Source organism: Cannabis sativa, chromosome 3 (assembly GCF_029168945.1).
Source record: "Cannabis sativa cultivar Pink pepper isolate KNU-18-1 chromosome 3, ASM2916894v1, whole genome shotgun sequence".
NCBI lineage: Eukaryota > Viridiplantae > Streptophyta > Magnoliopsida > Rosales > Cannabaceae > Cannabis > Cannabis sativa.
Genome location: NC_083603.1, coordinates 19827904 through 19842223, shown reverse-complemented (window position 1 = coordinate 19842223; position 14320 = coordinate 19827904). Strand labels below are relative to the sequence as shown.

Here is a 14320-nt window from a genome sequence, read left to right as displayed (position 1 = left end):
AAAGAGTTGACAGAGTATTCCACACAATTTACTATGCTAGTAGAACTCTGAATGATGCTCAATTAAATTATGCCACTACAGAGAAAGAAATGATGGCAATAGTGTTTGCTAGTGACAAATTTCGACCCTACCTGATTGGAAATAAGGTAATTGTCTACACAGATCATTCAGCGATCAAGTACCTTATGACCAAGAAGGATGCAAAACCGAGACTGATTCGGTGGGTACTTCTACTTCAAGAGTTTGACTTAGAGATAAAAGATAAGAAGGGCACCGAAAACCTGGTAGCAGACCACTTGTCAAGATTAGAGCTGGAAGAGAGTCAGAATACAAAGGAGGTACAAATAAACGAGCAATTTCCTGATGAACAACTCTTTAGTGTGAGGGAAAACCTGACGGTACCGTGGTACGGTGACTATGTTAATTTCTTGGCTGCAAAAATAACCCCTCCCGAGCTTTCGCGTCAACAATTGAAGAAGTTCTTTTCTGAGGTGAAACATTATTATTGGGAAGAGCCAATCCTCTACAAGCACTGCGCTGATCAGATAATTAGGAGATGTATTCTATCCTAAATCATTGTCATGCTTTACCATGTGGAGGATATTTTAGTGGAAACAGAACAGCTGCGAAAGTGTTGCAAAGTGGATTCTTTTGGCCAACGCTATTCAAGGATGCTACTACATTTGTGAAGGCATGTGATCGTTGTCAACGAACAGGTAATATCTCAAGAAGAAACGAGATGCCTTTAAAAGGAATTTTAGAAGTTGAATTGTTTGATGTGTGGGGAATAGACTTCATGGGTCCTTTTCCTTCATCCTTTAGCAATCAGTACATTCTTTTGGCTGTCGATTATGTGTCTAAATGGGTCGAAGCCGCAGCTACACCTCAGAATGATGGTAAGACAGTTCTCCGCTTTCTACAAAAGAACATCTTTCCTCGGTTTGGTACTCCTCGCGCAATAGTAAGCGATGAAGGGAGTCACTTCTGCAACAAGCAGTTTGAAGCACTTCTTTCAAAACATGGCGTCCGACATCGAACTGCTTTACCATACCATCCCCAAAGTAATGGCCAAGCCAAATTTTCTAATCGGGAGAGAGAAAACAGTGCAAAGATCAAGGAAATATTGGTTAAGAAAATTAGATGATGCATTGTGGGCGTATAGAACTGCTTTCAAAACACCGATTGGCATGTCCCCATATCGGTTGGTGTTTGGAAAGGCTTGTCATCTACCTGTGGAGTTAGAGCATAAAGCTTTTTGGGCCATGAAGACTCTTAACATGGAACTAAAAGCTGCAGGGGAGAAAAGATTGTTACAGCTGAATGAGTTAGAGGAGTTTCGAAACGAAGCCTATGAAAACGCAAAAATATACAAGGAGAGAACTAAGAAGTGGCACGATCAAGGTCTAGTACGGAAGGAGTTTCAACCAGGACAGCAAGTGTTACTCTTTAATTCAAGGTTGAAACTGTTTCCTGGAAAGCTGAAGTCAAGGTGGTCAGGACCATTCATAGTGGTCAAGGTGTTTCCTTATGGAGCGGTGGAGTTAAAAGGTGTTGGTCCAGCAACTTTCAAAGTTAATGGACAGCGTTTAAAGCTTTACTTGGGAGGTCAATTTGACCAAGCCAAGTCCGCCATGATTCTGGCGCCACTTTGAAGCACAAGGCTCAGCGTCCGGCTATATGACGATAAAGACAGCGCTCTTGGGAGGCAACCTAAGTGTTTTTTTTTAATTTTTCAGACTTTTTGATTATGTTTTTAGTATGCTTTAGTATTTTTAGTATTTTCAATTTTTAGATTAGTACCAGACATTATTTCTTTTTAGTTGAATCGTGAAAAGCGTGAAAAAAAACAAACAAACAAATTTTCGACTAGGAGTCCAGAAGTCGCGACCTGGCAGTTCCTGGGTCGCGACCTATTTTTCAAGTCGCGACCCTGGTCGCGACTTAGACTTTTACAGAAACTCACGAATTTTGGTTGTTCCAGTAGTCGCGACTTGCCTGTGGCCAGGTCGCGACCTATTTTCCAAGTCGCGACCCCAGTCGCGACTTCCCTATTTTCCAGAGAAGGCTAAAAATCGATCGTAAGCTAGTCGCGACTTGCCCTAAGCCAGGTCGCGACTTGTTCTCGAAATTTTCTATAAAATCCAATTTTTCCCCCTCATTCAACCCTACATCAAAAATTCAAAATTTAAAAACCCTCTCAGCCGACTCTACCCCTTTTCCTCTCAAAAATTCAAAAATTTCTTCACCAAACTTCCAATTCTTTCATCTCAAATCCAATTTCTTAATCCCAATCCATCCTAAAACCCAATTTCTTTCATCAATATACACTTTCCATCAAAAAAATAATCCAAATACTCATCAATTTCAACCCAAATTCAAAAAATATATTGGTTCTTCATCTTCAACTTCAAACATTCAAAGATAATCAACAATAGAGGTGGAGTAATACGTCTTCCGGTTTGTAAGTATTCTTTTCTATTGAATTTGAAAAGTTGCATGAAATATTAAGCATTGTGTGTGATTTTGGTTCAAATTAGTGATTGATGTAAGGATTGTTAGGTTTATAGTGTGATTTGGGATTGTGAATGTAATTGTGTGATTTATTGGTGAATTTTCAATTTTTGGGGATATAGAAAATTAAGGGGAGGTGCTGCCCAATTTTTTAGAAAAAAAAAAAAGTTTCAGAAAAAAAAAAGAGAAAAAAGAAAAAAAATATATATGGCACCTAAGAGGACTAGGAATGTAGAGGAGGGTTTGTCTTCAAATCCACCACCAACGGGTTTTGAATGGACCCGCTTTGGAGACATTGAGGCCCAAAATCGCTTCATGAGGCTAAAGAATAGGGCTTATATTGATGACCGGGGTATTGAATTCCCCGAGAATCCTTTGAGGCGTCAACCTCAATTTGAAACAATCAGAGCTCAAATAGAAAGAATGAAGTGGGGGAGTTTTGTGGATGCTCGGGGTCGGGCTAATGTTACTATGGCTTGTGAATTTCTTGCAAATTGGCCCGACCGCCGGAATGGGGAAGTGAAAGTGCGTGGAAAAAAAGTTCCCGCTACTGTTGATGCATTTAATGTGATGTTCTCTGTCCAAGATTACACTAGGGAAGAACAACGCCTCCGGATTATTGAGGAGGAAGAGCAGTTTGATATGGTGGATGTGGCGGAGACAGTGGGATTTCTTGGGTTGAGGTTCCATGACAATGATGGCACAGAGGGGTCGCCAAATATCCTATACCGGTGTGAGCTGAACCCGGTGGCAAAAACATAGCTGTACTTTGTGAGTGCTCAGTTAGTGCCAAATAAGCACTTTTCTGATATCCAAATGGATCGCCTAAAATATGTGTACGCCATAATGAAGGGGTACAACATTAACATTGGACAAGTCATAAGGCAAAGCATTGAGCAGATCATGCAAGGAGCCACGGGAGGTGGTTTTGGTTTGGCGGGAGTTATCACAAAACTCTGCGGGGCATATGAAGTTCCCCAATTAGAGTATGACAACACGGTGTTGCCACTTCACAAAATGGACATCGCCTTTGTCAACAGTCTGAAAGAGCCACATCCCTTTGGCCAACCACCACCTGATGCACCGCAAGGGCGTAGGCGGCAACGCGAGCCTAGTGTTGAAGAAGAAGAGGAGCAGCCCCTACAATTTCCTGGGCTTATCGATCCTACAACACAATACACTCATGCACAGCTGAGTTATATAATTCAGCAGAACAACCACATGCAACAATACATGGTGCAGAGGAGTATCTATGATGAGGGGCAAGTTCAGCAACTTAACTCTCTTATCAACAGAATGAACATTGGGATTGATGATTCGAACTATTTGGCACAACCTCCTCGGTTCTATCCCTATGACCAGCCGCCACCACCCAACCCTTTATGAGAGGGTCTCAGGTAAGTCTCTTTTCTCTGCATATTACTGTATACATTGGGGACAATGTCATATTTAGTTTGGGGGGAGAGACTTAAAAATTTTAAATTCTGCACTTTAATTTCTGCATTTTAATTTTCTGTTTTAGTTTCTTTGCTTTAGTTAAGGAATGGCAAGAAGCTTGACGATAGTTGTATACTGCTGATTAGTATAAGGTGATCTGAAATTGTAAAATCACTATGTGCTTGATTCTATTAACTCTTTGGATTAGTTTGGATGCTTAGAAACTTGTGTACAATTGCAATTACTCAATTTGTGAAAATTGTTATAACTATTTTACTATGGTTTGTGGTAAGATTGACAGGATAGCTTAGAACTTGCATGTTTATTCTTTTGAGGTGAAATCCTTGATAGTGTTCAATTGGAATATGACTTAGGCATTTGTTGGATAGTTTGAGCCTTTCAAGCCTGCCATAATAATGTGTATCCCTAGTGAACCTTTTGAGCCTAAACCTATTTCGTTTTTCACCCGTTGATTTGAGAAATTGTGCAACCACACTATTAATTTTTTCTTCACCATGTTATCCATGATATCATAAGCTACATAATTAGTTTGGGGGAGAAGAAACATTTAGTGAGAGGAATTAGTGAGAGGGAGAAAAACTTGTAAGATTGAGAAGAGGAAAAATTGTAATGTCACTGAAAAATGAAATATGAAAAAAAAAAGAGAACAATAAAAGGTAAAAATATGTTTGAAAAAAAAAAGATTCAGTGATGTTGGAAAAATAATTGAGATATCTTCTATCAATCTTGGTAAATTTGGGGAGCATTATGGGATTCTAGAAAAAAGTAAGAAGCTTGTGGGTTCTATTTGTGTGCTTATGATATTTTGAGCCAAAAATTGTCTTTTGCCTATCCCTGAATATCTGAGCCATTATACTTAAGCCTTTAAAAGACCTAATGATTCCGAAGAACACTGTCAACATTAGTGGAGAAAGGTAAGCATGCAAGCTTATGAGTTATCGGATTGTGGAACTGTTGGAAAGAGTAAAACTTTTATAATAATGTTTCACATTTGAATAAATTGTTGCAGTTGTACATAGTGTTATTAATGGAGCATCCGAGTTAATTGTTTGAGTTAGTAGGATCAAAATTCTAGTTTATGCAAGGAAGAAAACAGAGCATGAGTCAGCAGCATAGTAATTATCTGATAGCGTAGTTAGTTTTTTTTATCTTACTCGGGGGCGAGTAAGAATCTAGTTTGGGGGATTTTGTTAGGTTATAATTAGCCTATGTTTCGGGTCTTTAAAGTTAGCATTATCTCGTCTATCGGTGTCTTTTGGAGCAGTTTTACGCTTGATTTTCATTATTTCAGGTTCCCGGAGTGTTAAAGTTCAAATTCAGTCAAATGGCGAAAAACTAGGATAAACTGGAAAAAAATTGGAAAATTCAGCTCCAGAAGCTACAGTAGTCGTGACTTCATGAGAGCCAGGTCGCGACCCTTTTTCCAGGTCGCGACTCTGGTCGCGACTTCGAGATTCGGCAGAACCTCTGATTTTCGAGGTTTGCCTGTAGTCGCGACCAGCTTAAGGGCTAGTCGCGACTTGGTACGGACGTCGTGGTTTTGACCTAATTTTGATTTTTCTCTCAATTGGAGACACACTACTCATCCCTATATAAGGAATACGACACTGAAGGTCAGGTGAGAGCAGAAATAGACCTAATAGTGGATGCAAGTGGAGAGGAAGCTATCTTGAAGACCCAGAGCGATATCACCTTCTAGTTTCTTTCTTTTACCCTTTAAATTCTTCTTTATGTTTGTTTTTGTTTCTGAATTAATCATGGATGATTTTAGAGTTATTATGAACTAAATTTCCCAATAAGGGAGGATGATGATTGTTGTTTAAGTTTATGCCTAGTTAATAAATAATTGCCATTCCTTCATCTTATGTGTGAATACTATCTTTATTTGTGTTTAATCCCATGTGCAAGCTTGATCACCTTTTACATGTTTAATGATCTCAATTCGAAATCTGAAAAGTGAGAATTGAGAATGCTAAAATTTAGATAGTCTAGGTTTTGATGTGAAACGAAAGTATTTACATAGCCTCAGTGACTAATAGATTATTGCGTAATGCTGATTTTGTGTTGATTTAATTAAGAAGTTAATTAGAGAATACATTATTTAGAACCTAAAAGATCTGAAAAGAGTTAGGCTAATTTATAATCTGTCATTCACATTGAGATAAGGATAGCAATTAGGTATTAACATTGGTAGCTTAACAACAGAATTCACCTCCCTAATCTCTCATCTTGATTAATCTTCGTTTATTTTCTCTTTAATTTCTGAGTTATTTACTTTCAAATTGCAAACTTATTATTTTACCAAATAGAATCATAAGTATACTTTAGTAGTACTTAATCCAATTCCCTGTGGTTCGACCTCACTTGCTTGAGATACTACTTGATTGCGTACACTTGCGTAATAAACAAAATTTTCATAACAGAGCCTCTGCTAGAACTTCTTCAATAGTCACCTCCTTCGCAAGAGCGATTGCTGGATTTTCTTCAATGTCTACTGCTTCGAGATGGAATTCCTCATTCAAATTTATCACTGAAAAAACAAAGAGAAAAGAAAAACCAAGCAATTAGACACCCAACATCCAAATGACAGTACAGGCATTGGGGAAGGCCTTTCCCAAAATTTCTTTGAGAGGTCCCCACTGGACCCAGCACTCCCAAAAGCCTGTCTTTGCCAGTCGACTCAAAGTGACAGATCAGGAACCCAAGGAAAAATTACCAAAATAAGATTTAAGGAAATTTTTTGGAATTAAGTCCATTTGGAGTCCGAACAACTCCAGATAGCATATAAAAGATGGATGAATTCAACAGCCACTCGAAAGTTCATTTAGCCTGGTTCAAAGCCTAACTTCAGAACCCTAAGTACATGAAAAAGTCCATAAAGTTCAGACGGTCATACCTTAACCATCTAGACAATACCAACACTCCCCTGGCGAAAAAATTTCAACATAATCCTATCCTAGATATGTAACTCTATGGGCATCATTTTACCATTCACACATGTCAAATATCCTAGACCTAGCTTGATCTAAGCATTTCTATCCTAGATACAAAATAGCAAGTTTTAACAAGCATCGGGATACTTAATTGGTATATAAGTGGAAAATGGAAGGTTATTGTGAAAATATGCCTAGGAGTTGTGTACACAGTCAATTACGTGATCGAAGCTGGCTTAAGTGTCGAAGTCCTCATCAGGCTGGGGCTGGAGTAGTTCAGGGTTTAACGGCTTTGTGTCTAAAAATCGGGTTGAATGAAGGTTTAAGAAATCCTGAATCAGGATATCAAAAACTTATTGCATTCACCATTAGAAATCATTGCAAGGTAAAAGTTTTTCTGGAGTAAGAAGTTTTGGTTTGAAATTCAAAAATGGGATTTTGAAGAGTCTGAAGTAGTGAAAAAAGGAAAAGTGGGTTTGATGAGTCTATTTATACTTTGGCCAAATCCTCGCAATTTAAAATGAATGGTACAGATCCTCTCTCCAAAAAGCACGATTTGATCCGAGGGATGGGAAGTTTAAAAGATGGCATTTAAAACTTGCTCAAGGCATTCATTTTTCATCATTGCTCGCCTTCAGTACCGCACACATTAAATAAGGGTCATTTCAATCGACATGCCATCATTATAACATTTTTTGAAGGACGCACCTCCTACACGCATGTGTTATCAAAGGACGCATTAAAAGCGCAACATGTATGCCACGTTGTGGCACTATCAGTTCTTGGTCCTATAATTGATGATAGCTCAAGGAATACATCCGTGATCCCAGCAATCACCACATGTTGTAAACTTATCTCCGTGAGCTGGAAGAAGACTGCAAGCTCCCATAACTCGAACAGTCGCAGAAGCTTGGGGGTAAATGTTATCCGTGTTTCTGGACAAGTGACACGACACATAGAAAGGAGAGATAGTCTCATAATCTTGCTAATTAAAATCCTTTAACAAACTCAGTCACAGAGAAGCCTCACTGATCCGGTAACAGGTCAAGATTGAGAGGTATGATGAGGTCTACATTGCCTTACTTCAGCTTCCTTGACATAGAAGACTTATTACCACTCTGGACTCGGAGTGGCCCAAGTTCAAAGTCTGCCCACATGATACCTAGACGGGTACTTGAAAGGCCTATCGCAGACGTTGACTGCCCCAAAGAATCGCGAATGTCTACCTTGGATGAAAACTTGGATCGCCCAGTGACGATTATGCTTTTTTTGACACAAAATTAGATCTTGTCCCTTGTGTCTTGACATGGTAGTGCGCGCACCTCATACACATTTTTACCAGACGGTTATTCCAAGCATCTACTTTTCAAGGTCAAACCTTTTAGTGACACGCGTCCATTACGTATAATGGTCCCTTTTTTTCTAGCTGCTGCAATGCACGAGCACAAACCCTTCCAAGGGGCCCAATAGTCAGCTTTTTTTGCATGTATTTTACCCCATTAGTGGGCTCTTTGGAAGAAATCCTAGGCGGGTCATGGGCATGTCCATACCCCCCCGACAACCTAAAAATACCCTTCTATTTCAATATGTAGAGGGGATCACAACTTAGAGCCAAAGCTCTGCTCATATTATTCTAAGCTTTCCTCTTCTTTAAGAGAAACAAAGAATACAGAGTTAGGATTTTCTGCAAAACATTGTAAAAATAGCATATACGCCCTTTGAGGCTAATAGACCAACTTGTGGACTAAGGTTTATTAATACTTGAACCACGTAAAATTCTCCATCTCATTTATTTTTGCATTTTATTATTTCTTAAGCTTTGAAATATTTAGTTTCCGAAAATTTTGATAAACAACCATAATAGCAAATTTATAGAAAAAATTAATTTTCAAATTTAAAGTCTCCTAATATCTAAAATTAATTTTAATCTGATAATTAGGTTTAAAGTTTGGAAATAAGAATCTACACAAAAATATACCAAAATTCAAATTTTGTTTCATTAAAAAGTGATTTTTAAAACTTGAAAAATTGAAAAAATGGAAAAATCGGACAGTATGCATTGCATACTGTCTACGCGCGCACATGGGAGGACCTAGACTGAGGCTAGAAACTGCTTGCAAGGTCTTCTGGGTGCGCGAGAGGCACCTGGCAGGGTGCATGACTGGGGTTTCTCAAATACGCCTTGTCTGAATGGCATGTTTGTTGGAACATCAACCCCACGAAAAGCAGCCTCATGTCCCATCGACACACGCATGCCAGGGTTTCAACCCTAGCATGTGTGGCAACTGTAATTCCAATCTTCAAAAAATCATATCTTTTTCAATTTAAATCCAAATTTAGTTCCGTAAAAGACTAATTTGCTTAATTTTTAACCAAACTTTCAAATAAAATAATTTTAGATCAAAAATCAGATTATTTTACATAGAAAATTTTGTAATAACACAATCAATCATCAAAATCACATAAACACAACATGAAACATCCAAAGTAATCAAAAAATTGTTTTAAGCCCATATTTCATGAAAATAAATCATTACCATGGCTCTGAGGCCAGTTGTTAGAAATATTTTACCGAGATCTAAATTTACTAACATGTATGTTGGATTATAATTCTATAATCTAACATCCTAAATATGAATTTCCTAAACACAATGAAACAAACACATAAAGGTGATAGAAAATCTTACATTGATGGTAGCAAAATAATATGACTCCTTTCGTTCAGATCTCTAACCCTTGATCCTTTCTGTTGCAGAGTATGATCAAGATCTGAATTTGGATTCTCCTTCAGGTAATAAAAAGACTACATAGTCTTCCACACTATCTTGAGTATGGCCTTGAAATGTGTGGGCAATTACTCAATGTTCAAAAATTACAATAAGAAGAAGAGATTTAGAAAATATGAGAGCTCTGTTTATTCTTCTATTTTGTGTGACAAAGTGAGTCCATTGTGTTATGAAAATAAGAGCTTTCATATTCTATTTATATTGTAACTTTAGGGTTAGATTTAAAAGTCAAAATAGAATAAAAAAAAAAGATAAAAAATGGCTTTATTAAACCCCTTGTTGGCTGAAATCCTTATATGGGCCCATTAGTTTCAATTTTGGCATTTTATTGAAACTTATCTTTCCTTTCTAAATTACCATTTTTTATTCTAACTTTATAAATATCAATTTTATCTATTTAATAATTATAATTAGTTATAAAATGATATTTCTATTAAGCTTATTTATTAATTAGACTGTTTATTATCTCTTAATTAATAAACAAACCTTAAAACTTCTTTTTCTTCTCAAAATTGTCATTGCTTAGTGAAACTCATAAGTAAGACATAGTCATTATTTAGAATCCTAATTGGTTAAATAAATCAATTAATTAAGTCTACAAGATAATATTATCTCAAGTAGTGTGGGGACCATGAGCCTATATAATTAAGCTCCCAATAAGTAGTTGTAGAATTTACCGAGTAAGTTCTCTATCTTATTAATTTCTCCTGACTCTATTATAGATTCAAAATTGCACTCTTGATTACATAGAACGCTCTATTCACCGAGAATAGATACACTATGAATTTTTTATTATTTTAATCCAAATAATTAAAGATCCTCTATACATGATTTACATTAAGTAGGGAAAAATGTACTATTCCACCCTTCAATGTATTTTATCCTTAAAATACTTAGCTTCTTATAAATGATATTTCAGTAAACTAATATAATTACTGAAATAAGAGCTCTTCCATTTATGTCTATTAGGCAAAGCTCTAAGAAAATTATCGTTTCACTTCTAATTAGCTATAGAAGCTATATATTTTATATCTATGATTTCCTACTCAACTGCACTACTGTGTTCTCAAGATATAAGTATTGGGCCGATCTAAGTGGTCAGCTTTAATGAACAAGTCAGAGAACATATATAATACATGTAAGCCAGAACCTGATCATCTCAAGATTAAGATCTTTTGATCTAAGATCAACTAAACGACATTGACTTAGAAAAGATATTACGGTAAGTTTATGATATATTTTCTACTATCAATATCGGTCCAGTCCGATGTATAGCCAATATATCCAATACTACTATACTTTGTTAATACCCTGGAAAGAACATCCACATATCAGTGTGTAAGTAAATTTTATCATTGATTATCAGGCCAGTTAAATCCAATGTACTAATAAATCATAGGACTAAATAGTTTGAAGCATATAATCATGATTATTTTCTACTGTGTAGACAACACTATAATCATGAACGATAATATGTTCGAGATTTAATAGAGTTTGTATAATAAAACCATAGTGATGAAAATTATATGTAAACCTAAATGATTTCTAATCTTTTATTGATACTAAATAAGATTATATTAAAATGAGTTTATTTAGGGCATAAAATCCAACAGGTTTCTAAGGTGCTTTTGACATGAATTTATGGTGATAAATTCATGAATGATAGGCTTGAGTTTTTGTGCTGTTTGAGGTTTGTAGAACCTAGATTTTTAGGTCAATTTATTTTGCTAAGAAGTGTTTGAATTTTGAGCATCTTTTGAGGTTAGGCTGTGCTTAGTTTTCTAAGCTTTGATTATGTGAATTTTGTGAATTTTTGAGCTTGAATGTGTGTGTGTGTGTATTACACATGTTATTTTTGTTTTGAACTTGCATACAATCTTAATTGGTGTTAGAAACCAATAGCATGTCATGTTTGAAGTTTGGTTTGAGTTTGTGTATGTTTGGAGTTGTACAATCTAGGTTTTCTGGGGTTTCAGGCCTAGTCGCCGCAACTAGATTTATGGTGGTCACGGCGAGGCTTTACCCAAAATAGGGGATAGCCCATACCCAATTTGGTCACGGCAACCACGTGGTTGGTCGCAATGACCCTGAGGCGACAATTTAATTTTTTCCCATTTTGTTTTTGTCATAACTTTTGACTCCAAACTCTATTTCAGACGTTCTTTTATCATTGAAAAGCTTGTTTCGAGCTCTATTACTTGGTCCATAGTTAAGGTCCTATATGTGAATATTATTAAATGTGATTTTGAGATTAACCTTATTGTCTACAAACCCAAGATTTGTGACTAGGAACAACGACACTTACTTGAGATTACCTATGGATTGGAAATTTTCCTCTTACATTAGATTTTAAGTAAGAAAGAAATCCTTGCACATAGAGTATAGCGTAATGGCGCATTTATAAATTATATGAACAATTTGATAGAAACGTGAGTTAGGGTTGTTACCCTAAGCTTCCTATGTCTATGCATACATTAAATGAATTAATTGAGTATATGTCAAGATTTATGCGACAAGGCATAACTATTTTAGACTTGGTGACCAAAACTGAGAGGAACCCTGATAAGGCCTTATGTAATAAATAGGCGTGTGAGTGTAACATGTAGTGTCTATATAATATAGACTTAAGATGCGGTGGCATCATTATAAGCACAGTAGCATGTTATCTTAGTGTGGTGGCACGATTTTATGCAGTGACGTATTATGTGTGATATGTATGTTATATATTATATTTGATTGATTATGCTTTCTTGTTGGGCCTTGGCTCATGGGTGCTCTATTGTGTATGCAAGGGAAAGAAGTGCTAGGACAACCATGAGTTCGAGAGCTTTAAAAATGAATTGTACATATTGCAACCAAGCTAGACCACGAGGGTTGGGTCCAACAGGGGGATTGTATAAAAATCCTATTTTGCCGCTTAAGTCGGCTTGTATGTAAATCACTTATATTTTGCAAAAGATTTTACGGGATCCCAAATATGTATTTATATTATTTTGAATTTAAGTTAATGATAAATTTTATTACTACAAGTTATTTTATTTAATTAAGTTATTTTGTTTTAATCACTTGGCTTATTGAACCCGATTAAATGAGATTAGCGTTATGTAATCATGACACTCAGCATCCCTTGTTGGATTTATTTTACCAGGATCTAGATTTACTAACATGTATGTTTCATTAACACCCTAAATATGAGTTCTCAAAATAATGAAATTAAATACATAAGAGTTTAGAAAACCTTACATTGATGGCAGCAAAATAATAATGACTCATTTCGCTCAGATCTCTAACCCTTGTTCCTTTCTGTCGCAGAGTAATAACAAGATCTAAGCTTGGACCTCTTTTTTCCCTTCGGGTTTGGTTAACCACCGTCTTTCGTACTATGATTGAGTACTTGACTTATTATGTGCGGGCATGGTCCTATATCACTTTTCTCGAATTGGTGAAGAACAATGAATAAGGTGCGAAATCACTATAGAAAGGAGTCTCTCATCTACTAGTTGTCAGAGAATGAAAACTAGGTTTAGTTTGGTTGAAAGTGAGTTGTATGAGAATGAGAGAATCATGTTCCTTTTATATTATTTCAACTATGGTTTAAGATTTAATTATATGGATTAAAAAAGAATAAAATGGGAAAAATACACTAAGTGGCTGGCCACACTAATGGGCCTCACTAGTTACAATTTTGCCACTTTATTTCAACCATTTCCTTCTTTCAATAATCCCATATTTTCCAATTTCAATCTTATAAATGTCAAAACTATTGATTTAATAATTATAATTAATTATAAAATAAAATTGCTATTTATATTATTTATTAAGTAGACTTAACAAAGTCTCTTAATTAACAAATAAACTCCAAAACCTCTTTTCTTCACAATTAAGCCCTTGATTAGTTCATAAATAAGACATAGTCTAATTTTAGAATTATAATTGATTAATCAAAACCAATTAACTGAGTCTGCAAACAGTATTATCTCAACTAGTGTAGGGACCATAGGCCTATATAATCAAGCTTCCAATAAGTAGATTTAGAATTTACCAAGAAAAATCTCTAACTTATTAATTCCTTCTTGCGCCACTATAGATTCGAAATTGCACTCTTAATTATATAGAAAGCTCTATATGTACCAAGATATAGATACGTTATGAATTATCCATTGTTACAATCTAAATAGTCAAAGATCTTCTATAGATGATCTACATCGAATAAGGACAAATTTAACGTTCTGCCCTTCAATGTGTTTTATCCTTAAAACACTTAGCTACCTATAAATAATATTTCAATAAACTAATATAATTACTGAAATGAGGCCTCAATCATTTATCTCTATTAAGCCAAGCTCAAAGAAATTATCGTTTCACTTCTAAATACTTATAGAAGTTATAGATTCCATATCTATGATTAGTGCTCCCACTTAATTGCGCTATCATGTTCCCACAATGTATGTATTCAGCCGATTGAGCTTTAACGAACGACTCAAAGACCATAAATAATACAATTAAGATCAAACCTAACCATCTCAGGATTAAGATCTATAGACCTAAGATCAACCAATGATATTGACTTAGAAATATATAACAATAAGTTTAGGATATTTTATCCAAGTTCAATATCGGTCCAATCCGATG

The 14320-nt window shown here is 35.8% G+C and overlaps 1 protein-coding gene across 1 annotated transcript; it reads left to right on the top strand.

The window, feature by feature from the left end:
• The first annotated feature begins 1187 nt into the window (after positions 1 to 1187).
• LOC133035964 (uncharacterized) lies at positions 1188 to 2572 on the top strand. Its single transcript, XM_061112419.1, has 2 exons — positions 1188 to 1605; positions 2538 to 2572. Exons 1-2 carry the CDS (start codon positions 1188 to 1190, stop codon positions 2570 to 2572), a joined length of 453 nt encoding a protein of 150 aa, XP_060968402.1.
• Positions 2573 to 14320: the final 11748 nt, after the last annotated feature.